Here is a 25,010-nt window from a genome sequence, read left to right as displayed (position 1 = left end):
TGATGCTAAAACCCTTGAAAAATAGCCTGTCAAATACACATTTATATAGTATTTTAAATGTGAGCCATTGTGTAGTAAGAACTAAATTGGACTTTTACATGAATGTCATTTGTATAGTAAATGACTTAAACCATTATTCCTGTTTGCCTGAGCTAAAATAGGAAGAGTAGAAATTGAAGATCATAGTCTTGCAGTGACATGGCAGAAGGCTTCATGGTGGTGTTTGAATCACCGCTGTGAATGATCTGCCTTGGCGAATAATTCCTATGTAATTAAGCAGTGGAAATGATGCAGTGTAACTCTGAAAACTTCAGCAGTTTGTATTTTTTTATTATTTTTTTTTAAGAATAACTGCATACTTGCTAACAAAACTTAATGCAATATGGTAGAATAAACAAAACAAATTCTAATGTTGCCAAGCAAAGAGCCCAGTGGATTACAAGGGGAGGTGGGGTGGGAACAGCAATGCTAGTCAGTGGTATTGTTTTAAAACAATACTACAAAAACTCAGATTTTTTTTCTTTTTTTTTTCCTGTTCTTCTGAAAGAAGGGCAAATTAGAGAAAATATCCAAATTCATCGTGGGGATGGTGGGAAAAGATTATGGTAATTTGAGCAGCTGCTTCTTTCGAACGTAATCGTAAGTCCCAACTGTAACTTGCCATCAGTGATGCGGGATTTGCAAAGTGCAGGAATCCTTCCTGTTGATTAATCTCGCAAGCCCCTCCTGCATTTGACTGTCCACAGTGGTGCTACAGGTCACCTCCAGACTGAGGTTCTGCCTTATTTGATCCTGTTTGTTTACAGTATGGGCCCATTAATAAAATGCTGTGACTCACAAATGGTGACACCTTTGCTTGGGGACAGCTGTAATGGCAAGTATGTGCCATGGTGTGTCCCCTGGTCCCCATCAGTGCCTTCCCCACCACTGCAGTCTGAATAGCTGAGCTGTATGTAAAATAGGGCCTTAATTACTGCTGTTAAAAAATTAAAAGGTGAACTGTCAGTCATCTTAGCTTTGAAAATGGTACTACTAATCCCGGGCTAGACTGTCTCCAGCACTTTGGAAGACTTTAAGGGTGTGAATTTGACCATCTTCTGTCTTGTTAGAAGTGACTAGATAAATGTAGAGTGAGGAGAAGCTTCTGCAGTTCGAGCATTTTTAAAACTAACTGGAGGAGTAAGGATAAACCTTGGAAAGCTGTCTTGTCTAGAATTCAGAACAGATACAAATATTTTTTCACTTTTGCTTTACAGCTGTCAGAGACTCTTTCCAGCAGTGAGGCAGTCATTTTCTGTGTCAGGAGTCCTAAGAGGATGTCATCAGTTTTCATATGGACATAGGCTAGTGTTTAGAGCAGAGGATTAAAACTCTTGAGCTCAATGAATGAGTCATGTACAGAGCTTAGACTTCTATTAGAACATCAACATCATTTTTCTCTGACCAGAACTGCAGGGAGATGATGTTTGTAGAGAGAGTTGAGACCTCCTTATGGGAGAATTTCTTGCTGAAGTGAGAAGAAGCTAGCATTTTGCTAGCATCAGTTACTGGAACCAATCTCTAACCCAGCTGGCTAAAGGTAGAGTTTTGGGGTGGCTTGGATTTATTTGTTTGGGTTTTTTTTGGTGTATTTTTTTCCTGCTGCTCTTCTCCTTGAATGCCTAAAAGCTGGTTGCTGAGCCATACCTGCCTCTCTTCCAGCTCTACGTGAACAAAAGCATTTTCTGCATCTTCTGTCCCATTTGGAGCAGAGCCACAACGATTCAGGCTTTCTGGTTAGACAGGGAAATTTTGTCTTCGTCCTGTCTGAGACTGAAATATGGCAGGATTTTGATCTCTTTTGCTTAATTTGAACCAACAGTTGGCTTCAGCTAGGTCACATACAATTTTTAAAAAAAACAAAAAACCAAAACAAACAAAAAAACCAAACCACATGAAAACTCAGACATCAAACAGGCATTGGCTGCATTGAGTTAACCAAGCTATTTCAGTATTTATGGAATTTAGAATTTGGGAAACTAGTATTCTTGAAATGCCAAAAAGTCTGTGCGTGGTCAAATTAATCTTGTTTGTTCTGATAAGAAAGTAGTTTTGATAAACCTGATTCAAGATTTCTCTTTTACCATGGCTATTTCAATTCAGACAGCAATGGCAAATCTTCTAAGATTCTCCTTGTTGTGTTTACAGTGGGTTCTGTCATATAAGCAGGAAAAAAAAATCTAGTATCTTTTTGGAAGAGCTAGTTGGCTATTTATATTTGTTCTTTTATTTGTTCTTGTAGAATGGGTCTTAAAGTTTTAAAAGTGTTTGTCTTGAGTGTCTGATTTGAGATATACCTCAGAGGTATAGTTTAAGTAGTTTAAGGATCTGGAAATGTGAGACATTTTTGAAGGGAAAAAAAAAAATCCTTGCTTTTTTTTTTTTTGAGGTCTTGATTTAAGAAGCGACTGCTCATATATTGAGATCTTACGTGTATGAGCCTCCCACATGCCTGTGGCAGAATATCGTGTAACATAGTGGGTGGAGTGCTAGAACTGATTTGCAGTTTTCCATAAAATTTCCTAGAAAATAAACCTACTCTTATTGCAATGTTTTTTCGGGTTGTTCATAAGCCAAATTTTCATGTGTATGGCTAGAGCTGAAATTAATAGATTTCTATACTGAATAGGAGTATAGTTTGAATTACTGAAGTCCCCTGAATATGGATACTGACAGTTCCTCAGCTTTGTTCCTTGTGAAATCAGTGGAAGCTGGAGAATTGCTTTTGCAAAATCTTCAGTGGTGGTACTTTTTTTTAAAGTACTCTTGGTTTTGTTTTGGTTTTGTTGTTGTTTGTTTGTTTTTTAAGAAAAGTACTACTATTTTTTTTCAAAATAAGGATAAGTTGCATTTTTACATCTTCAATGTGAAGCATGATACAGCTGTTTGCATTTTGCATTATAATACCTAACTCTAACAAGCTTAAATGTTAGCTGACAAGTAGTTCTAAAATCCTATTGTGATCATGCCTTTTTAGGAGTGGTTTGTAATATTTTAGAATTTTTGTAGAAGTAAACTTAATCTTAAATTACACACAATGTAAGATAAGAGGACTTTTTTATAACTTAAAATATCTGGTGTCAGTCACTGAAATTTATACAATTGACAAGCATGTGACTTGTATTTCTGTGAATCAGATAAAAAAGATAATCTAAAAATGACTGAGTTCTGTTCTGTAGTTGTTGAACCTTTTGAGTAATCTCCAAACTGAAAATAAATTCAGCAGTTATTCTTTCAAAAGTATTTTAGATACTAGAATCTTCAAATACAGTAACATTTACAAAAGTAAATTGGTGTTTTACTAAGCACTGTCTTTTAGATTTTGATTTAATTTTTGCTTAGTGGTAAACAAAACTGTAAGACTTGCAATGTATACAAAGTAGCCTTATGCTAAAGATACTTGCAGTTTTAGCTGGTGGGCTCTTCTGAGATTTAAGGTCTTTTTGCCTTGTTTATTAAGATTTAAATGTTCAGTTAATATACCTCAATTAAAAAAATTCATAAACCTGACAATTTTTAATCTTTATGGCAGTAGAGTAGTGGTGGAATTAATAGAATACAAATGATTAATGTGGTCTTAAACAGATACCCAGTAATTTTTACACCACTGTTTTAGATATCAAACTTCCCTTATAAAACCAGAGAATAATTTAAAACTTTTTCCAGAACTTATTCTAGAAGAGTGTTCTCACTTCTTAGCAAAAGCTCTACGAAATCCTAGCCGCCTCCTGCATTTACAAATGAAGCTGTAAGTCTTTCTGCTTCTCCAAGTAGGAAATGGAGTACTCGAGAGCTTTTGAAGTTTGTTCCTGTCTGTGTTTAGTTCTTAACAATTTTTTTTTACAGTGATTCTGGATATTCTTAACAGATGCAATGAACAGAAACACGTAAGTGCATGGTTATCTTTGGTCAGATAAATGGCTATTTTTTTTCCCCAGTTCTTAATGAATTTCCTCATGCAACTAAAAATATTGTAGTTAAGTAGGTACTGGTGGGAGCAGTTAATTTAGGTAATAGGTTAATTAAACTAAGGTATAAAAGACTCCTGTCCTCTTCTCTGTTAAGTTAGCTAAAGGAACACAAAACAATCATCACAGAATAGTGAATACAAATTAATGGGAATATAGGTCAGACATTTCTAAAACTAAAATCACTGAATTGCAGTCTTGTTCCAAGTAGGTGAGTTCCTCTTCCACAGAACAGGCAACTGGAATGAAGATTAGCATTGTTCAGGGGCTGAAAACACCCAAAGTGAGGGGAACAAATTCGATTAATTTGGGGATTATTTTTTTTCAGATGCAATTTTGATCTAGACTTTGAGTGAGGTGGTGATGAGATGAGAGCAAATGAGCCACTGAAGTGATTCTGAAATACGACATGAATGAAGTGTAGAAGTTTTTCGTTATGAAGGAGACATACTGACTGCATGCAGTGTCTGGAAACATTTTTGCTGTGCTTTGTATGTGGAAGAGCTCAGTATTATGCTACTTTAAGTATAACTTTAATCCTATGTATTAATTGAGTAACTTTATCTTGATTATCTTTCAGTACAGTCATCTGACCTAATTCCTCTTTTTTTTTTTTTTTTTTTTCTGCTTGTGTCTTGTGGTATTTGAGAAACATTTCTGCTACTCAACAACTTCTTTTAAATATTTTTTCATAGGGTTTTTTTTTTCACTTGCTAAAATTTCACATGAAGTTCAATTGATAGATATTCTCCTTAATATTCATATTGAGTTAAAATGCTAGGGTTTAACTAACATTTTCTTAATAGTGTGCTATTTGAATTTTGGACTTCTGGACAAATAAGATGATAAATTTGTGGAGGGAGATTGATAATTTAAAAACAAATTGCAAACACACCATAAGCATCTAATATAAGGCAGTTTTAAAGACTCTTTTTTAATAGCATGCCATATCCAAGCAGGGTTTTGGGGCAGGGGTGTAAGGTGTATGTTTTCTTGTATAGCTATGATTATGCCTATTTTGTTCCTCTAGAAAAGATGAAAAGTTTACAAAGGCTTAACAAATATGGTTTAAAGACAATAAAATATCTACCTTACTTCTGGTGGTTGTTTAGTATCATTTCATGGGTTTGGAATTGAAGAGGAGGCTTTCGGATATATGGATTGAGTTGGTGTAATCCTGCTTTGTAGGTCAAGCATTTGTGACACGAGCATGAATTTTGCCTTTTGACCTTGCTGAGCAAGGAGCTGGCAGCATTAGACCCCACTTGAAAGGGGTTTAATATAGATGCAATGAAAATTTGCCTTGGACAGCCTGGTAGCAGCTCAGCAGTGTTTAGAAAGGTACTATATTTCTTGTGAGTACCTTTTGGTAACATTTCTCAACTGTTGTACTGTCAGGAACAACTCCTAGATTTCCCCATGCCATTGTCGTGGCTTAAAACCTTTTTCTCGGGCTGCAGCAGCGAATGAACTGATTGCAAACCATTTGTTATGGGCTTGTTCTCCACTGATGGAGGTCCGCTAACTTTTTTGGTTACCATCTGAAGTTAAGAAAGGCAGCTGAGAATACTGGATGAGTTTTTAAAAATCTAGACAGCCAAATAAAGCCACGTATTTTTTTCTTGTTCAGAGTTTGCAAAATGAGAGTCTTGAATTCGCAAGACCAACCTATGAGAACTGACCAGATCCTGGGATGGCTGCTGTGATGAGGGCAGAGACCAGCTGAGATTAACTGAGGCAGTTAGTTCGCTGTCAAGGTTTCTTTAGACTTTTTGAATAGAGGCCTACTGGTAGCATATATGGTCTTTTTTTCTTTCTTAGTCAATACAATGAATTTCTCGAAGGCATTTATTGGTGGACTTTTGCTCTTTAAAGGTGGACTAAATAATAGAACGTAGCAAAATACACTCTTAAAGCTATTACAGAAATTAGAGCAAGGTTATTTACACAAGGTATTTAATAAAATAAATTCTATATTGTAACAGCAAAGCCAGGATGATGGGAAACTTCTCTCCTTTACATGGGAAAGTTTGGGACAGGGAGGTACTGAATCACCAAAGGTACAGCAGTTTGCAGGGCTTGGAAATAGAGTTTGTAACTCTTGTCTTTTTCACTGAGTTATGTTGTTGGCACTGTTAGCTAAAAGCCTACTGTTGGTACTTTAATACAATGAAATATAGCTTTGCTTTCATATTAAAAGTGTGTTTTGTTGTCCCCACTGTAAATGTTTTATGAAATAAACTTTACAGTTTGTTTTGCATTGCTGTGACTGTTCTTGAGCAGGAAAGTTAGAGAGATGGTACAGACGTGGGGAATCTGGCTTCTCTGCAGAGGAGAAGAACACCCATTGCTGTTTTGCTGCTCTCCTGCTAGACCGAACAGAGGAGCAGCAGTGGTGACACTCCTCAGAGCGCCCTTCGTTAATGGCGATTGTGTTTTTAAAAGGTAGGGTAGTTCATGGGCTTTCCCTACCTCAGGGAAAAAGATGGGAGAACCTGTGATGCCCAACTCGGTTATGTGCGTGGATTGCAGGTTGCCCATGTGTGGTTTTATAACACAAGGGAATGGAGTCTTGCCATGTTACTGACTGTCATCATCTGGGTCTGTATTTGTTCACCAGTTCCCAGTAGAAAAGTCTTTCAAAATAAATTTGGGTTATCTTGTACTTAAATAGTCTGTCAACAGTTCGCTTAACTAATGCATCGTTGAAATCTACTTGGAATAGTAATTTGTCCGATGTTTAGTTTTGGAAATGTACAAATTCTCAGTAAATTACCTTAAATAGATAAATACTGTGGTATTAAATTGGAAGGTCTCAGAGCAGCATTTAAACATTAAAAATGCATTAAATGTGGGATATTTAGCTCTTTATATGTCGTTAATGCCAATGGAAATAGGTAATGTGTTAGGTTTTTTGCAAAGGATTTTGCAAATCAGTTGCAGTGGTAAGAATGTGAACATAAGTGCTTGTTGTAAATTAAAAATGATGTTGAGACTGCTTTTTAATCCCATATTTGTAGAAAATTTAACTAGTGCTGCACAAAGTGCAGCATACACTTAAGTGTTTTGCATATTATTGTATATAACAGTATTGGTGTATTAGAATTTTTTCCTCTTTAATTCATTGTTGTACTAATTAAAAAAAAAGGCTATTTTGAAAATGGAAATCAAAATTATAGTAAACATTATGTCTTAATCTATCAAGAAAAATGGCTTCTTCTGAAGATTATTTCATCATTCTGTGCTGCAGCAAAAGATTGCAGTGTGTGTTATACTTAAAGCTTTGTCCTGAAGTTACTTGAGAAAGGACATTTTTGGTTTGAATGTCTAGGTAGATATGTCTGCATCCTTATAGGAATATTTTAGTCTGTTATTTTGCTTTTTTGTTTTGTTCTTATTTTTAGTATTGAAAATAGATTTGTCCAGGTTTGTGTTTTTAGTAAATAGCCTGCAGGCTGTTTCATGGTGTGTATATATAAGGGAAAGACCTTATCAATACCAACACTTTTAAGCCTGATATTTGCAGAAATTCGGAGAGGTGATAGTAACCTATTGGATCCTGTCTCTTTGTCTGTTCGTCCCTCCCAGAAATTTTGTTTCAGTAGCTCACTGAGGCTCCTGATGGTGGTCATTACTTTGAAGTTCCCATGGAAAACTACTTTTTTTTTTTTTTAAAAATAAATTTTGGGAGAAGGTATATGGGCAGTTGCTGGTACCAAGTGAAATGTTGTTTATTTGTGCTGAAAAAACCCCAAACCTACAAGTACTTATTCATTCAAACCTGGGTATTATTTTCCAGTGTGCTTGCCTAACTCTTCTTTTTTTGCCTAACAAAATCTGAGCTAAATCTGTACTTTGAGGGGGTACAAATCATTCCTAAAAGGAACAGGGTACCCTTGCTTGTGTGTGGTGGTGTGTGCTGTGATGACTCGGAGTGGGTCTGAGCAGGGAGGTGGCCAAGCCCTGAAGTGCCAGTAAGTCTTGTAGAATAAAAATAGTGGGGTTGTCTTGATGGTATTTTCCCTACCCTTGTGATGCTTATTATTTCTTTAATAATTCAAGAACTATAAAGGAAGATTATGAGTAAAATATCAGACCAAATAGTACATGCGCAAGGCATATTTTGAGTTGGTTGTTTATGGTATACTCATAAGCCTGAACCATGGCCAGTGTGATTTAATAGCTTCATGGTTTTTTGTACACAGACTTAAAAAAAAAAAAAAAAAAAAAAAAAAAAAAAAAAAGAATAAAGTATTTAAAATTGATTTTCTTTTTTTACTTGACCAAGTTCAAAACAGTTTTCTTCCTGAAGGAGTTAATGAGGGAGAAACTTGGAACCAAATTAAAGTTAGAAGTTGAATTGGATTTCAGGAAAATAGCTGGAGTGTTGAGTTGTATTTATTCACAAGCAGAACAAAAGAAATGTCTTTCTCATGGCTCTGTATGAGGCTGATGCTCGTACAGAAACGAAGTGTCTCGAATCAGAGTGTTGAGCTCCCACCCGAAGAGTGTGCCGACAGTTAAAGGGCGCTTAATTATTTATTTGAATTTCTGAAACTCTTCAGTTCAGATCCATGTGACTATTTCCTGAACATATTGTGATCTCTGAATGTGACAAGCAGATGCCTCTGATGGTTGAGCAAACAGTGCTTATGAAAGACTTCTTTCTCATGAAATGGCAGATACATCCTGCAGGCAGTGGTGCTTGTGTCCTGCTATTTGTAAGTCTTCTGAACAGAAATAATCACTGGGAGGCTGTGACAGAGGATGGAAACCAAGTCACAGGGCAGTGCTAAGAAATGAGCAATAAATAAAACCAGAAAGATGGAATATCCTGCAAGTGCTTTTTCAAATACTTTCTATAAATGCTGGTGCAGATTCCACGATATCTTTCTATTTGCAGGGTTGTGGTCCTTGCTGTTAGGATTGCATGTGTGTGTCTGCCATGTGATGGGGCTGCAGCTGTGCAGCCTCTCCCCCTCCTTCCTTCCCTCAGATCGTGGCTGTGTCCGACACTGAAGCACTATCACTTAAAAATGAAATCGGTATTTATAACTTGGCATATTCTTATCAAAGAGAGAGAATTATGTGGTGAGATAATGTGTGTAAAACACTTAGTATCTTGAATATGAACTGCTTTTCCGGTGAATCATGTGCTGTGATGAGGGAAATAAAGCTCAAGGGCAAATATTTAGAATACCTGTATATTTTAATTGAAGAAGACTGGCTGAAAAGAGCGACTGAATGTTTTTCACAAAATGAGAGATGTATCAATCTGTGTAACAAAAGTGTACAGTTTATTAGGATGCATCAGTCCTCCAAGTACAGCAGTGTCATAAAAATTTAAGCTTTAGGCTTATAGTGTATTTTTTCATTTCAGTGCTGTGATACTTTATGCAGAATAATTTAAAACTGAGAGACCTGGTAAGATATTTACTGCAAAAGGACTCTTGTGTTAAATCACATTTGCAATCATAAACATACTGTGTGATTTGATCAGCTTCCCACTTTCTCAAAATTATCTGCACTAGTAAATATAACTCAAATAATCTATTCCTGTGAAACAACCTTTGTTTATGTACTCTCCAGTCTTCTGCATTCAAAAAGCTTTAGTAGCTTCTACTTGTTCCTTTTGACCAATGAATATGTAGGAATGGTGGTATTTCTCTTTAGGAGTGTTAAAGATTCATTGTAATCCTGTTACCTTTTTTTACTTCTGTGTGTTAGTGTGATTTATGTCATTTGAATTAAGATGAGTCTCTTCTGTGTTTTCAGGTTCAAGCCATTTTTTCCATTTCAAGTGTTGCCACCTGATGAATATGAAGATCGAGACCTCTGTATACAGGATTTTCCATTGACAGAAGGTCGACTAAAAGTCACGTTAATTGAATGTACAAGGTAATGTTTTGTGGTCTTTTGCTCATTCTTGACTAAGCAAGTACCCATGTTACTTAAGTTTGTTGTAATTATAGCTGTAGGTCTGTTCTGATTCACGAACTAGCAGCTTTGGTGGTGTGATTGTGCTCTAATGAAGAAATGTATTTTTTTAAGTAAAAATGAACAAATGAAAGTTGCAGTAAGTTCCTGAGGTTCTTCCGTGTTTTGTGTGGGTGCATGCATTTGCCTTTCTTCTGAATTTTGCCTGGTTACAAGCTAATCTTTGCCTCCTGTTGGGGTTTTTCTTGGGTTTTTTGTTTGTTTGTTTGGCGCACCAAATTATGAATCTCTTTCCAGGACAGCATAAATGTTGTAATTATCCTATTGTATTATGTTGTAAGCAAAGGGAAATAATTGTTTCACTCGGTCTTACTTAGATTAATCCAAATAACTTTTATAAGGCATTACTTATTGTCTTTGTCTCGAGCAAAATAATGGAAAGAAATAAAATCTACTTCCTTCATTCATTGAAGAGAAAATTATTCTCTCTAAAGCTGGAGAAAAGGTGTGTGGGCTCTTGGTTTGTCTGTTTTTGGGGTTTTTTTTTCCAGACCTCTTAGTTCTTGGTTTATGTTAGATCTTATCCAAGTAGTGCTTAGGCTTTGATCTAGTCATGTGCCGTTCTGCTCCTTATGAACTAAACTCTGGTTTGCAGCAAGACTTTTTTTAACCTGTTGTTTTCATTGCTTGTATTACCATATGAGCTCCTCTTCACACTTTTTTCTGTAGCCTTGTACAACTGTTTGAATTGTGTTTTCTGTACTAATGTGGTTTATCAGTGCCATGGATTTCCAGAAGATAACTCTTCTGTTCTAAGGATTGTGTAGGCCACAGCAGTGATTTATTTTTTTTATTTTTTTTTTTTTTGTTAATAAAATTGCTGCTTACCTGTCTCTTAGCTTTGTGATATGTTTTCTGTGAATGATCCAAGGATACTAAATGACTCTGTGCACTCCTTGGCTGCTAGGAGTGTTTCCTTTTTACCCATGCTGAGTAAGGGAACTCATGATCTCTCTTTATAGGCAGTCTGCAATTTCAGTCTGGTAGTGCATTCATTTTTATTATAAGAGGGCCCAAAATAACTACCTTAAGTTGTGTGCAGTTGTTCTTGGTTTGGAAAGTAATCTTTTAAATACTATGTCTTTCCTGATTCTGAAACACTGTACAACATCACCAATATGTCAGTAGTGTTGTGTTTCTTTCCATTACATTTAGAAGCCAGATTGCTCAGTTTGACATCATCATCTGACCTCTCAGTATTTTCAGCTGTCACAGATGCTTATCAGATGGATGGGAGAGGATGCAGTTGCTGGCTTGTCAGGTCTTTTAAGCTTCAAGTCTGACTTAATCTGACTGTTTTATGCCGCTTGGCATTTCTTGACACACACTTGAAAATTATGTCTCAGCAGACACCTCTCAATCTAGATGTCTGACACTTGGTCCCTAGTAATTTCTCAGATCTTCCAGGTGTCCCATCCTTTCTTGAACTAAACTACAACTGCTGTCCATTGAGTCCCCCTGTGAGCAAATATTCTTGCTTACTTTGCACCTGAAGGTATTGATGAGGTGGAAGCTGAAAGACATATAGAGGATTTTGGTGGTAAAAGAAGAAATACACAACATATATGAAAGTAACAATGACAAACCTTTCCTTTTTCATCACCACTGTATGTGAACTGGTGTGAAGGTTGCCTGGGACCATTCTCAATGGTTCTTTTGCAGTGCAGCACTGCATACTGAAATACAGAGCTTTATCACTCATGTCTGCCGTAGGGACCTGAACATTTTTCTTAGCGATCATTCTCATTCCAGAAATGAAAGATCACTTTAACTTCTGTGTGTCTTTCCGTTTTGCTCAGTGCCTCAGAAGGTTTTTGTATTGTCTCTCAGTACAGTAGCTGTTCTTTGACTTCTGCATAGAATTTGGAGTTGATTGACCACTGACATACTCTATCTAGTCTGGTAACAGAGTTCTGCTACTTCTCTCCTGCTTAAATCTGAAATACAGTGGTGGAACTATAGTGACAAAACATTTAGCAAACTTTTTGTGTTATAAATGTCTAGTTTAATTTCATTATAGTCTTCACACAACCAAATAGCTGCACTTGTTTCTTTTCTAATTGCAGGCTTGACCACATTAATTTCCTTGCTGTCATTCTAGTGAAAGAAAAACTAAATTTTGCACACTTTCAAAATGAAATTAACGAAAGGATGGGAACTTGATGTAAATAATAAAGGATTATGTTTTGCAAATTCTTGTCTGACCTGTTGAAAATGTAAGTTTTCGTGTACAAGTGCAATGCCCTTGCAGAGCTCAGTTGTTGGAAAAATGCTATTACCTGTCATTACCTTAAATTTTTAAGGAAAAGGAAGAAGCAAAGCAACATGCTGTTAAATTTTGCTACATTTATTTTTTTAAAAGATACATGGTGAAGAAAGTCTTAAAGCCTATAAACTCTTATGTTAGGTGAGAATATTCTTCCAAAACTATGCCATCAAGTGGGCTTTCTAAGTTAGCATTTGTTTCAATAGATAACCTTTGTGGAGAAGGCAATTTTCCTCAGATAGGCACACTCTGGTATTTTACTAAATAACTAAGACTGACTTGTCAAATTTGGACTTTTGTGGGTTCTTCTCCTTTTGTCTTTAAGTAGATTTCAGTGTGCAGCAGTGGCACCTTTAAGTATGTGAATACTGAATCTGCTTTTGACATTCTTAAAATTTGGGAAATATTCTGCTTATTTCAGCATCTAAAGTACTTGCAAATAGAAAGGCCACAATTGAAATTAAAAAATAATTAGGAAGGCATTGTAAAGGAAATAAATTCAGCTTGCTTTTATGCACCTGGCAATAAATAACATGTTACTAAAGGTGGGTGTGTACTTTGTCTGCCCATACCAGATTCTTGTTAGATTTGCAGATCAGTACTTCAGCATTTGTCCTACAAAAAGCAGGAAACTTGATAGCCTTGTTATTTATCCTCCTTTCTGAAAGACTATAAAGACTTGCTGAAGTTCTTGGCTTGGCTTGGCTCAAGAGTTGAGGTGACCACAACCTCCATGTGCTTCTGTCGTTCTGTATCACAGGACAAACACTTTATGTCTTGGAGTCCTTGTAGATCTTAGACTGGAAAACAGGACAGCTACAAACAACTGTTTTCATATCTATAGCTATGCTGTTGAATCACTTTCTCTTACCTTATCCTCGCTTGTTGAAGGAAACCATCTGATTTACAAGTGAAGAAGGAACAAAAATTCACTTTCTGTATGTGTATTTTAATTACTCAGGTGGTAATTTAATCACATTTCTTCATTGATTTAATTATAGCGGGGGTCATAAACTTTGTTTTGGGATATCTTTCATACATCCTTTCATACTGATTTATAAACTTTCAATCTGTAGGACACAGATATCTCCTTAATATCCAGTTGTTTGGGGTGTGTTGTGAAATAATCTTAATGTTAGTCTTTATCTGCAGCTGTGTTATAGAGTACAGTACCTCTGTTTGCATGCTAATGGAGGTATTATTCAAACAAAAAATTCCCTTGGTGTAGTAGCAGTTAAAATTTCCCCTTTGTCTTTCTGAAATTGGAAATTGAATTCCAAACTCCAGTATGGAGAGCTCTTCAAAATTTAAATGCGTGGTTTTGCTGTCCTGTTACATATTCCTTCAAGTTGGGTGTTGGTAACCTAATGTAAGGTGAAATCTCATTATGAGTCATTGTTTTCCTTGTGACTTTTGTTACGGTTCTGGCTGAAAATTCTATTTTATTCCCATTTTGAGCTGCCTCCTGTCCTTGTTGTTCTACCTTAGTTGCCACCAGTACAAGACAGCTAAATAGCTACTGTGCTGATATTTTAGAGGGACAGTAAGTACCACTGGAAGATTTCCCGAGAATGTGTCTAGGTGACCAGAAGATGAAATGTGTGCAGCCAGTGATCAGCTGTGGAGAAGCTTTAATGAACTGTCTGATATCAATGAGACACTGAGGAAAACCTGTGTTACTCAAAAGCAACTACTACAAGCAGAACAGAAAAGCCACAGAGGGTTACTGGGGGTGGCTTACAAATAAGCAAAGGTAGCATGAGTTTGTCAGCTCAAGTAACCTTGAGCTAACTTAAGTCTTGACCAGACGATATACCTAAGCAGTTGGTTCTGAGGTTGGATTTCTGCTTCCAGTAATCAAATCAATAGCGTCCAGACAAATCGGTGCTGAAGGTCAAGGTGGAAATGAGGTTGGCAGTTGCTGTTTGCGGTGTTTCACTGGAGCATGCAAAGTTTCCATCTGAAGATGGGCCTACAGGAGGTAGCTGCTAACTCTGAACCAAAAAAAATTGACACTTTGTAAAGCAGGTGTGCTGGGTACCAACCCAAATGTGATCTTCCCCTATCATGTTGCCCATGCATTCATGTACTCAGCTAAACACCAGTTAAACAAATATGTCACAGAGAGATGTAGAAAATAAATACTTCTTTACCTCTCCTTGCTGCAATGCAAGCTAGAGAGCTGTCGTAGCCAGAGAGGTGTTTTCTCTTGGGGTTGGCTTAATTTTGCCAATTCTAATTGTTGGTGAAAGTTGTTTTCAACAGCTTTACTTAATTTTCAAAGTATGTTTACTACATATCTCCATGTCTGGAAGGCTAGGCACTTTTTGATCATAAATATTTAGCCTGGAAACTTTATTTAACAACATAAAGATAAACAGAGAAAATTGACAGGTTTTTCTGACAGCTTTTGTCTATATCGTCTAAACAGTTGTGTAACACATCACAATTGCAAATAGGATACTTTGGGTGAAAGCTTAGAAACTGTCCTTGTCAAATGTATATAGAAAGTTTGGGGGGTGGGGAGTTAAAATCTAGTAGCTCTTTTAAAAGAGTAAGATTTATTTGTAGTTTTTTATTCAGAAATATTTATCTGCTTCCAACTGCTGTGAGAGAAGCTGTGTGCAACTTTATTGCTGTTCTATAGCATAAAGGTTATTGTTTTTTTTCTTTTATAGTACTGATATCTACCTGAAAAGCTTTATAGCCTTCTGGAATAGGGTATCATGCATGAAGAACCACTCTTTCATTTGTTATGAATGTTACAAAAAATTAGATGTGAGAGGATCCCAGTTTAGTGAAATAGAAACATAAGCAGTAGTAAACTGTGACTTTAATCCATAGTAACACTCTCTTGAACCAAGAAGAGCTGCAGTATATTGTGAAGTTTAGGACTAGAATGGAAGAATCTTGTTGCTATTGTTGCTTTTAAAAAAAAACCAAAAAAGTTATTCTTCTATGGAAAAACACTAGTCTGCTGATTTGCTTTATTTAAAAAGAAACCAAATTAAAAGAAAGAGGGAAATACAATAGCAAAAAAAAACCCCAAACCAAAACAACCAACCAAACAAACCCCCACAAAACTCAAAAACCCCTAGCTAAAAATTTTAAGTAATATTTGATATTTATGGAGTTCTTCCACTAGAGGGTGGCAGTGTCTTTCCTTTTGGTGTAAGGCTGTGCCTGTGGAATCTTTTTTGTGTGGACTTCTCTGTGTGTACTCATTGATAATAGAGTGTATAAATGAAGAATGGTGAGTTTAATATGGTATCTGGGATTTATGTAACAGTATTACAATTCTTACTATAGGCTTTTCTATTTCAGGTTACTTATGTTTGGATCGTATGAAAGAGAAACAAATGTTCATTGCACAATGGAGCTGAGCAGTAATGTTTGGGAAGAAAAATCAAGAAGTTCTATTAAAACGGTAAAAAGTGTATAATCTTTGCATATTGCAGTATGTCTTATGCTCTTAATACATTGTCTGGAAAAAGTGTATCTTTGGACAATGAAATGAGTGATAGAGCAGAACCCCCCCCCCCCCAAAACTTAACAGACCAGTTATTTACTTTTAAATCCAAAGTATTTCACTGTCAGATTGACATGTATGGATAACATCATGTTCAGTTATCACAACTGTGCTTGAAAACATACCTAGTTTGAATATATTGTCAACTGTTCATCTGCATTAAAACAAATAGTGTAAAATATGCACTTTTATAGTCCTGTTATATTTCGGTGGGGCAATGTTTAGAAAACAGGAAGATTTACCTGTCTTTCACTGGCCAGTAGTGTATTCCCTTCTGATGTGAGTGTTGAAGACAGTGTGATCAGAGGGTAGGTAGCTGATGTGACTGTCTTTCTCCTTTTCTCCTGCATTTTGTGAAAATATAGGCAATTGCTGTAGATCTCTTAAGGTTTTTTTAGACCATAGGAATCCTACTCTGTCTGGCAAAGAAAAATACTTTTACAAGTGTCACCAAATATAGAAAGTAGTAGTGTTGGTGGTATTGTAAGTTAATCTTTTACTAATTATCATGCTTGATAACATGAGTTTAGCAGCATACACCCTACAAATTGCCTTTCTTTTTGTGTGTGTGTGTGTGAGGATGAGAGTTGCCTTTTTTTTTTTCCCAAGCAAGAGGGGTGCCATGTGTGAAAGAGTCTTTCATTTTCACGTTGTGGTAGTCATAAAATTGAATTGGGCTTATGCTGAGCAATAAGTAATGTGCTTATTGAAAAAAAACTAAACAAAAAAAAAACCAACCCCAGAAACTTTAAAAAGACTTTGTGAACAATTGGTTTCATGCAAAGAAATCATTGGAACAAAAATCAGTGTCCTGCATTTTACTCTCTGCTGAGTGCAACTAGCTTAAGCCCTGTGCTTTTGTTATATCTGACTGGAGTTGTGTTTGGAGACCAGCATCATTTTGCCACTGGAGCAGCAAGAATCCAGAATTTCAGCATCTCATTCAGTTTCTGCAATTAAATTCCACTTTGCATTGTTTTTAAAACTCCTTGTAACAAATGCTACAATACTAGTTTTCAGCTTACTGTATATTATGTTTTGCTAAAAGGTTGTATGGCTGAGCAACAGACAGAAAGCCTCTTTTTGTTGTCTTGGCTTCTGTGTTCTTACTCAAATGAAAAACTTGAAGGGACGGTAGAGGTTCACCTATAGTCTCGTAGGAACCCATAACACTGGGTGGCAATTAGCTTTCTGAGGGTGGCAGGGAGATGACAAGCGGGGAGCCTGCAGCTGCAGCAGACCGAGAGACTTCAGAGAAGAACTTTCCCAGAGCGTGGTTCAGCAGCCAGACATCATAGAAACCAATGGCAGCTCAGGACTGTGTTCTACAGAAGTTGTCTCTGTCTTGGCCCCCTCTCTACCTGCTCCTAACACAGTCAGTGGTGTCTGTGTGGTTACGAGTTAGCCATGTCCGCTCCCTGAGTTGGCTTGCTGCACGAAAGCTCCAGTGCTGGTGGAAAGGAGAAAGAAGGGTGGGATGGCAGCAGCTTCAGCTAGTTTAAGCTGCTGAAGCACAGCACCACCAGAGGTGATGGCCTGAAGTGTTCCAGTGGTCCTGAGAGGAATTAATCGGTTTGCTTAACTCAAGAGGTTGCTAGACTTCATTGAAGCACTAGGCAGGAGGTAGATTTGAGTAATTTATTTTCAGACCTTTTTGTTTAATCTGTTTTATGCAGCAAGTTTTAATTTTGTTTAACTTTTTCTAATTTGTTCTAATCTAAAGGTTTAAGCTTCTTTGCGTGATCACATGAGGATAAGGTAGGAGCAATTCAGCCTTAGTAGTCTGGCCAGTTCATAGTCTTAACCTTTTCCTAATGATAATGATAATAAATATTTTCAAACATTTCAAGAAACAAGCAATACTGCCAGTGTTCAAAAAAACCCAACAATCAAACCAAACCCCCAAACAATTTCAGGATCTGGACCCAATGGTGCTAATACTTACTCATCTGAACGAGCCTTTTGTTGGGATAAGCCATGTATGAAACCATGCGTGGATCTGCAGGGTTGGTGCTGTAGCAGTGAAGGTGGCAGTACACCGATTTACCATTACGCTTCTCTGGACAAATTAATTTGTGCTTATTTTTATATAATTTTGAGTAGCAATATTGGAATGTAGTCTTTCACACTCTAGCAACAGAAGAGGAAAGAAAAAACATTCTGTGGGCAGCATGGCACCGGTGTGTTTGTGACAGCAGGTGGCAGTAGGACTAAACTGATGGAGGATGGCATGGCTCCTTTTTTAAAACTACAGAAAAGTACTCAGGGTGAGACTCTCAAGAACTCATCTTCTGTTTCAGCATCTAAAATGAAATGGCAGGTTTTAAAAATTTCTTAAGCTTTTGGAAATCTGGCCTGCAATGTAGACAAGTGCTTTCTACGCATCTTTGTTGCAGTTCTTCATTAAGCATAGTTCAAACACTGCCTGCCAGAGAGCAGAGACTCCTTGATCTGAATTGCTCTAGCTCTGCTCTCAGTATGACGAATTCCCTGTGCTCAACCATGTTGAACTTTATGCTGCTAGTAGGCTTCCTAATTTTAAGATCCTGCTTTTGAAAATCTTGATACGGTAGAATATGGAAACTGAAAATTAGCAACTTGCAGAGCTACTCTTTGCTTCTTGACTTATATTCAACAGATGTAGTGAAATCATGGAAGTGTCATTTCCTTAAGAAATAAGGTTAAATATGCAAGTTAAGTTACAAAATGTTAGGACATCTCACTGGGTGGCAAGAGTATTGCCAAAGATCCTCAACAAAATAAGAAGCGTTCCTGACACACTTAACACTGAAACTTAGTTATTTTTCTCAGAAATTGTAACTGTGTGATTAGTTAAATAGGAGGTAATAAAGAAAAAAACATTGTGATATTTTTCCAAACAAAAAGTTTACTTGTATCTTTAATTGTGATTTTTAGCTCTAATGCAATGTTAACCACAAGGCAGCTGATCGTAATACTTAGTATCTTTCTAATATTACATCCTTCTTTTAATGCTGAAATGCGCAATAATTATTTGAGATGAAGTTGTTGGAATGAATAACAACTTCAGAAACTATGGAGGAGAAATGACAGACTAAGTTGAAGTGAAAAGTAGAAAGATCCATTGTGGTTTAAAAGCATCTAATTTGTAAGAGTCTCACATAGGCATGAAAATACATCCTCTGATTCAGACTATGTTCTACAATGCTCCTGAGGAAAATTCTCATAACTTTCTATACTTCCTGGCGTTTTCATTCTTTTTATTATGTTAGTAGCGGTGATAAAAGATTAGACAGGTTTAATACTTCATAATGAATTTTGGCGAGCCTTTAATCTGATTCCATTATTTATGGAATATTAGTAGCTGTCAAAATTGGTTTTGAAAAAAGATGCTGTGTTATTGAACATATCTAGAGCATTATTGAAGTGTCTGTTATAATACAAAGGTGTCTCAGGCTTCTGTTTATCAAATCAATCTGAAACACCAGTAAGGTGTTCAGATGTGAACTTCAGAGAGGTGATTTGGCACATTCCCATGTGACACATGTAAACATTCTTAAATATCTTAATTAGTAGTACATGCTGCTGGAATTAACGTTAATCACTGCATTGGTTTGTAAAACTTAATTATGTATGGATAGGATGTAGTAATTGGCATTAGCAGCATTGGATTACTAGACAGGTGTTCTGTGGCTAAATAACTAGATATGTCTGAATAATTAGGTATATGTTTGTAGATATTAAATGGAGGCTGTGCCATAAATGTGAATGGTTATGTCCACCAAACTGCCAGTTAGCAATACCAGGTTGATTTCTACAAATCAACCAAATTGTTCTGTTTTGCCTTGGAGCACATCTGTTTAGAGTGGACCCCGGCCTTGTTACACTTAGTCAGAATCTTGCTGCTAACTTTACTTGTGCCAACACTTCATGTCTAGTGTTGTGAAAGAGTAACAATTTTTCAGCAGAAACTTCAGTTGCTTTATGAGTAAAAGGAAAATATAGTCTGCCTTCCTTAAAAGTGGCAGAAGAATGGACATGGAAATTATCTTGAAGTATCAGTAACAGAGACCGAGTTAGCTTTGCAGCTGTAAGTATCCCTTACATTGACTATGCAACGCCTTGAGTGCTCAGTGGATGCTCAGCTGCCTTGAGTGTGGCAAGTGCTGGCACTTTGCTCTGGTTCTCGCACTTTCCTCTGGTTCCAGCACTGTAACGAAGAATGAAGCAAGAGTATAGTTGTATCAAAATACGAATCTTATTTCTTATGAACTGCTCTGCATATCTTGGTAGTCATGTTACCTTTCTTTAGGCACTGATTTTTCTGACAGATAAATTGGTATTCCACAAATTGTAGAAACTACTGCAAAATTAATGTTTTCTCCAGTTCATTCTGAATGTTGTGGTCAGCACTGAAGTAACTGAAGGAGAAGACCAGTGACACGGTCTTTCAATATTGCACTTTGAATTTGTGCATGAGTATACATACATGTATATGGGCCATGATCTCCGCTTCTTTTGGTGAGGTTATCTTGATGGATATGGCTTTTTTATAGGTAAATTTAATGGTAACTTTGAAATTGCTGTAGGCAGGCTGGTTGGTACCTGTTTATAAAAACAAAGCAATATTTCTCAGCCTTTCATAAAATTAAATTTCCTTTATCAGGGATTAAGGGAAACTTAAAGGTATTCCAGTACTGTAACATATGAATGTAAAATGAAAATAATGTAAATCAAATCTAGCACCTTCTGAAATGAGTTGCCTGAAGATACGAAACTATAATGTCAAAATTTAAAGCAGCTGTGAAATGTTAATTTGTAAATACATAGAGTTAAATGCCTCACAGTTGGCATTTCAGTGCGCTTATTTAACAGCCTGCCATTTCAGCATTTAATCCTATCAAAAGAAAGGAGGAGGATTAAAGTAAGAGAAGCTTTTTGAAAATGTCACTTTTTATGAAAATTCATGATCTTGTAAAATTTGATAATATTTGTAAATACAATGGGGAATAGTTCTGAGATTTGTGCCTTACATAATATTCTGTAATCCGTCTTTCAAATAAACTTGAAGGCCATCAGGATTTTTTCGGTCTCATCCTAAACATTTAAGCTTTTTGACTTGGGGCTTCACTCATTAAATCGCAGAAAAGCTTTCTGACCTTCTGTGAAAATGCACTGTAGTTCTTTACTGCTCAGAGACTATTGAATATGAACATTAAAAAAAACCCACCAAAACCAACAAAAACCCACTAACAGCTGGGGGTTTTTTTTTTTGGTTTTTTTTGGTTGGTTTTTGTTTGTTGTTTGGGTTTTTTTTAGTGCATGTATATTCAGATAGTTGTTTAAAACCAGTTGTCATCCCTCTTGTCACAGCCTGACCTGATACTTCTTGCCTGCTTATGAATCATTCAGAAGTTATGTACTGCATCCTTGGGCATGCATACTCTCACCTGGGATGGGTAGAAAGCAGAGCTTGCTACACTTTTGCATTTGGCAGCAGGTGTAGTACTAAATGCATCATGTGCAACCAAGTCTGTAGCTTCACTTACTCGTACCTTCTTTCTCCTTATGTCCAAGCCTGAAGTTGTGATCCTTCCCAGCCTTCCCTGGAGTGCTGCAGAGACTGGCTGCTTGCAATGAATCTGACTTGCCGAATTTCAAATTTAAAATACCAGATGGAAAGATTAGTGGATAAAATAACTTGAGTGAGAATAATCTGTAATGAGCAGGGCTTAATGTTCTGTGTGTGCTGGCGCTTCTCCCATCACCAATTCCTACTTTAAGAGCTGCCAACAGAACTTATTCAGACTTAAGAAGAGAAGTTCTTCTGTAGCCAGATATTTGGCTCATATAGTGAAGGAGGTCTGTTTTGAAGCCACTTAATTCCAGTCTAAATCTCCATTAGATTTTTGTAACCGAATTGTATTGCAGGTGCCATTGGTGATGTTGTCTATTCAGTTGGGATCTTCCAGGTTGATATTTTGCAGGGTGTTGTACTCTCTGAAAGCCTGGTAGTGACCTTCTGATTCATCAGAAAGAGTCGTGAAAGAGGCACAAGCCTTTCAGGTGCTTGTGTTGGGTGAATTCACCTTTGTAAGACCTCTCTGTATGACTGTTCTAGGACAGAAATTATATAAAACTTCAAGCTTGATCAGGGATTAGTTCTGTTCTATAATGCTTTTTACAGAGCTGATAAAGAACATTCATTTTTGCTGTGTTTTTTCCTTGAAGGCTGTGCATGTAGTAACCAACCTGTAGTACAGATTCTTTGAGTTACCTTTTAGTTGCCTGTCTTCCATATCCTTCTGATAGTACACAGTTTGAATAGCAGTTATAAGCTTTTTCTTGTCATACTTTTTAACTTTGTATTTAAAATACAAAACTATTAAGTAAACACTAAATGATATCTTTTCCTTAAAAATGTTTGTAAAAGCTAAGATGGGCACACTGTTTTAGTGCGTCACTAGATGTGCTGCTGATGACTTTTTTTTGTATTCTTGTCATCTATTCTGCTGCATGTCCAAATATTGGATGCAAAAAAAGAGTTTAAAGTAGGTTTTACAGCAGCTGTGCTTCTCATTTGCAAAGAAATTGATTTACAGTGGTAACTGATCTTGCTAAATAAATAGGTGGTTGATGCATGAAAGCTAACTTTGTTTGCATAAACTGTATGGCCTATTGTAAGAGAGATAACAATGTTTTATTGACCAGAGTAAACAAGGTGGTTTCTGGGTAATTCAGTATATTTCTGGAATGACTTTCTAAACTATTTTGTTACATCCTCTTGCAAAGTTGTGCAGCCAGATGAGCTAGCAGCTCAGGTTGGAAGCTGCTGCACATGGCTGGAGTAGAAGGGGAGGGACTTAAAACACAGATATCCACAACCACCTTTCGAAAAATAAGCAGTTTTCATTCTCATTGGTTTGTAGTTTGTTTTTCTCTTAAGTCTTCTAGTTTACTTTTTAAATATATTTTCTTAGAGCACCTTTATAGAAGTTAACCTCTTCTTAACATACTAGGTTTTTTTCTTTTCAGATTGAGAGATTGGGATCTGTTCCCACTAAGGAGGTAGTGATTGGATTGAAACTAATTTACCCATTTGTATGGATTTTAGTGATGTTATAATGTTTCCTTACCGAAGCAGGACCTCGCCAAGTAAACTGCTGGGCATGTCAAAAACTGTTTCCTTCCATTGGTGAACGGTTACGTCTCCCAAAATAACCAAGAAGGTAGCCTGTGTTCGAGTGTTTAATTACTGAACAAAAATGTGTTTTCCAGGTTGTAACAACACAAAGCCTGGGGGTGGGTAGAAAGTCTTGGAAAAGGGGCCCATGGCTGTAAGTAAAAATATTTGTTAAATAGTGAGGTACTGGCACTTAGTGCTCATATGCTCTCCTAAAACCAGTTAACTTCCAAAATCTGTGTGAGACATGTAGGGGTTTGACAAATGACAAAGTTGTAGGGGTATTTGTTTCTGACTGCAAGTTGTTCAGCAGGATCTCGTCTGAGTTACTGCCACAAGTACTTCATCATCTGGAAGTTCATCTTGCAGTTAAGGAAGGGAAGATTACATTGTAGTTTCTGCAGATTGTCAAAGGAAAGGCAAGTGCTTGTAGTTACCGCAGAACAGCTGATGTTTAACTTCTGACCCATTAGTGCCTTCAATAATCTGGTATTGCCCTTGGTTCCAAGTATAAACAATTCACCTGTTTATAGACTTGGAAGTACAGTAATAACTACTGAGAAGGCTCCTCTTCTGAATGCCACTTTATTTAGTTGCTTTGTTCACAGTTTTCAGTCTGAGCAATTAAAGCTACTCAGCTTCTTTACTAGAAGTTTATCAACAGCCTGCAGTTAGATCTTGCATTTAATTTTGGGTTTACTCTTTACAGGTTGTCTGACAACTTCCAGTGCTTGCTTGCAGTATGTCAAATGCTGCTACTGAGTTTTACCTACCCTTGTTCTCTACATTGTTTATTGCTGTTACGGGCTGTACTAGAGAAGGACTAGAGAGAGCGTGTGCAAATGAATGTCCAGGAGGAGTTAACTTATTTTAGTAGGATTTTGCCCAAATTGGTTATGTTGTTCATTTGTTGTTGTTTTGTGGTGGTGTTTTGTTTTTTTAACCCAAGTTTGCAGATGGAGTTTGGAGACTTTAGGTCTTTAGGTCTTCTTAAATGACTAAAAATGATGGCTAGCTATGGCAGACCATTTCTTGAAGTAAAGTAAACCTGTTGCAGATTTGCCTCCTGGAATGTTTCTGGTTTTCATTTGATAGTCTGAAAAAAGCATAACTAGGCTAGGACTAATATCAACTTTTAGCAGCTCATTTTGACAAAATGAAGACCCAGAGTGAAACATAATGGCATACATTACACTGCTGAACTGTGCCGTCTGAAACAGATGTTTTAGGTGACACAAACTGTGATACAGGGAGCAGGTGGAGACAGCAGAAAGGAGATGGATTGGTACTTACTAACTGATGTTTGTCACCAGGTGAGCAGGTTCTTCAGCACTAAGAATAGGCTTTAGAGAGATGTATAAAATGAAGGGGTCCTGAACAGGTTGGTTATTACAGGCTGCTGTGTAACTGAAAACATCCATTTGTTGGTAGGTCATCTGTCGCTTCTCTAACAGAAGTTTGCTTGGCTGTTGTTGTTTCTCATTTTTAATGTCCATAGATGCATCAAAGTATCCAAAACAACCACTTGCTTTTAACTAACGGACAGACTGAGAGCTAATCGGAGTTTGTGGCATTGTGGCATTCGTGTTCCCATCTTTCTCACTGTCCCCCCACTCAGAATGCACACTGTGTGACAATAGGACAAGGTATCCAGTTATTCTGCAAGTCCTTAGGGATCGTGAAGATGATCATGAATAGCACGGGCAGCCAGCAGGAATGTGCTGTGAAAGGTGTGGCCGTATCATAGATTGGACAAGCATGTATTTTGCTTATCTGCTAAAATCTGCAGGGCCTCTGTTCCTATCCGTCCTGAGCTCCTGGTCAGTAAGAGCTGCTCTCACTTGTAGGCACCTGGCATAAGTAAGTATTCTTTTACACATCTGCTTTGCCTGCAGCATGCTCTACACTTAGAATTGTGATTTATACTTAGAGTTGCATAAGTGCAGCTGTTTGCGTTGGGTTTTTTTCTTTTCTTTTTTAAATAATCAGAAGTGTGAGTGTGTCTCTGGTTCTCTATATTATTCAGACTTCTTACCTAGTGATGGCCCT

The 25,010-nt window shown here is 36.9% G+C and overlaps 1 protein-coding gene across 1 annotated transcript in view; it reads left to right on the top strand.

The window, feature by feature from the left end:
• Positions 1-25,010, top strand: part of PDZD8 (PDZ domain containing 8) — a 67,053-nt gene that overhangs the window by 11,586 nt on the left and 30,457 nt on the right. Inside the window, exons 2-3 of the mRNA XM_049810453.1 lie at positions 9,783-9,905; positions 15,595-15,697. Of these exons, the coding sequence (XP_049666410.1) occupies positions 9,783-9,905; positions 15,595-15,697 (226 nt within the window). The remainder of the gene's footprint in view (positions 1-9,782; positions 9,906-15,594; positions 15,698-25,010) is intronic.

Source organism: Accipiter gentilis, chromosome 9, assembly GCF_929443795.1.
Source record: "Accipiter gentilis chromosome 9, bAccGen1.1, whole genome shotgun sequence".
Taxonomy (NCBI): Eukaryota; Metazoa; Chordata; class Aves; order Accipitriformes; family Accipitridae; genus Astur; species Astur gentilis.
The sequence above is the reverse complement of the archived record's forward strand: the minus strand, read 5'-3'. Positions and strand labels throughout refer to the sequence as shown.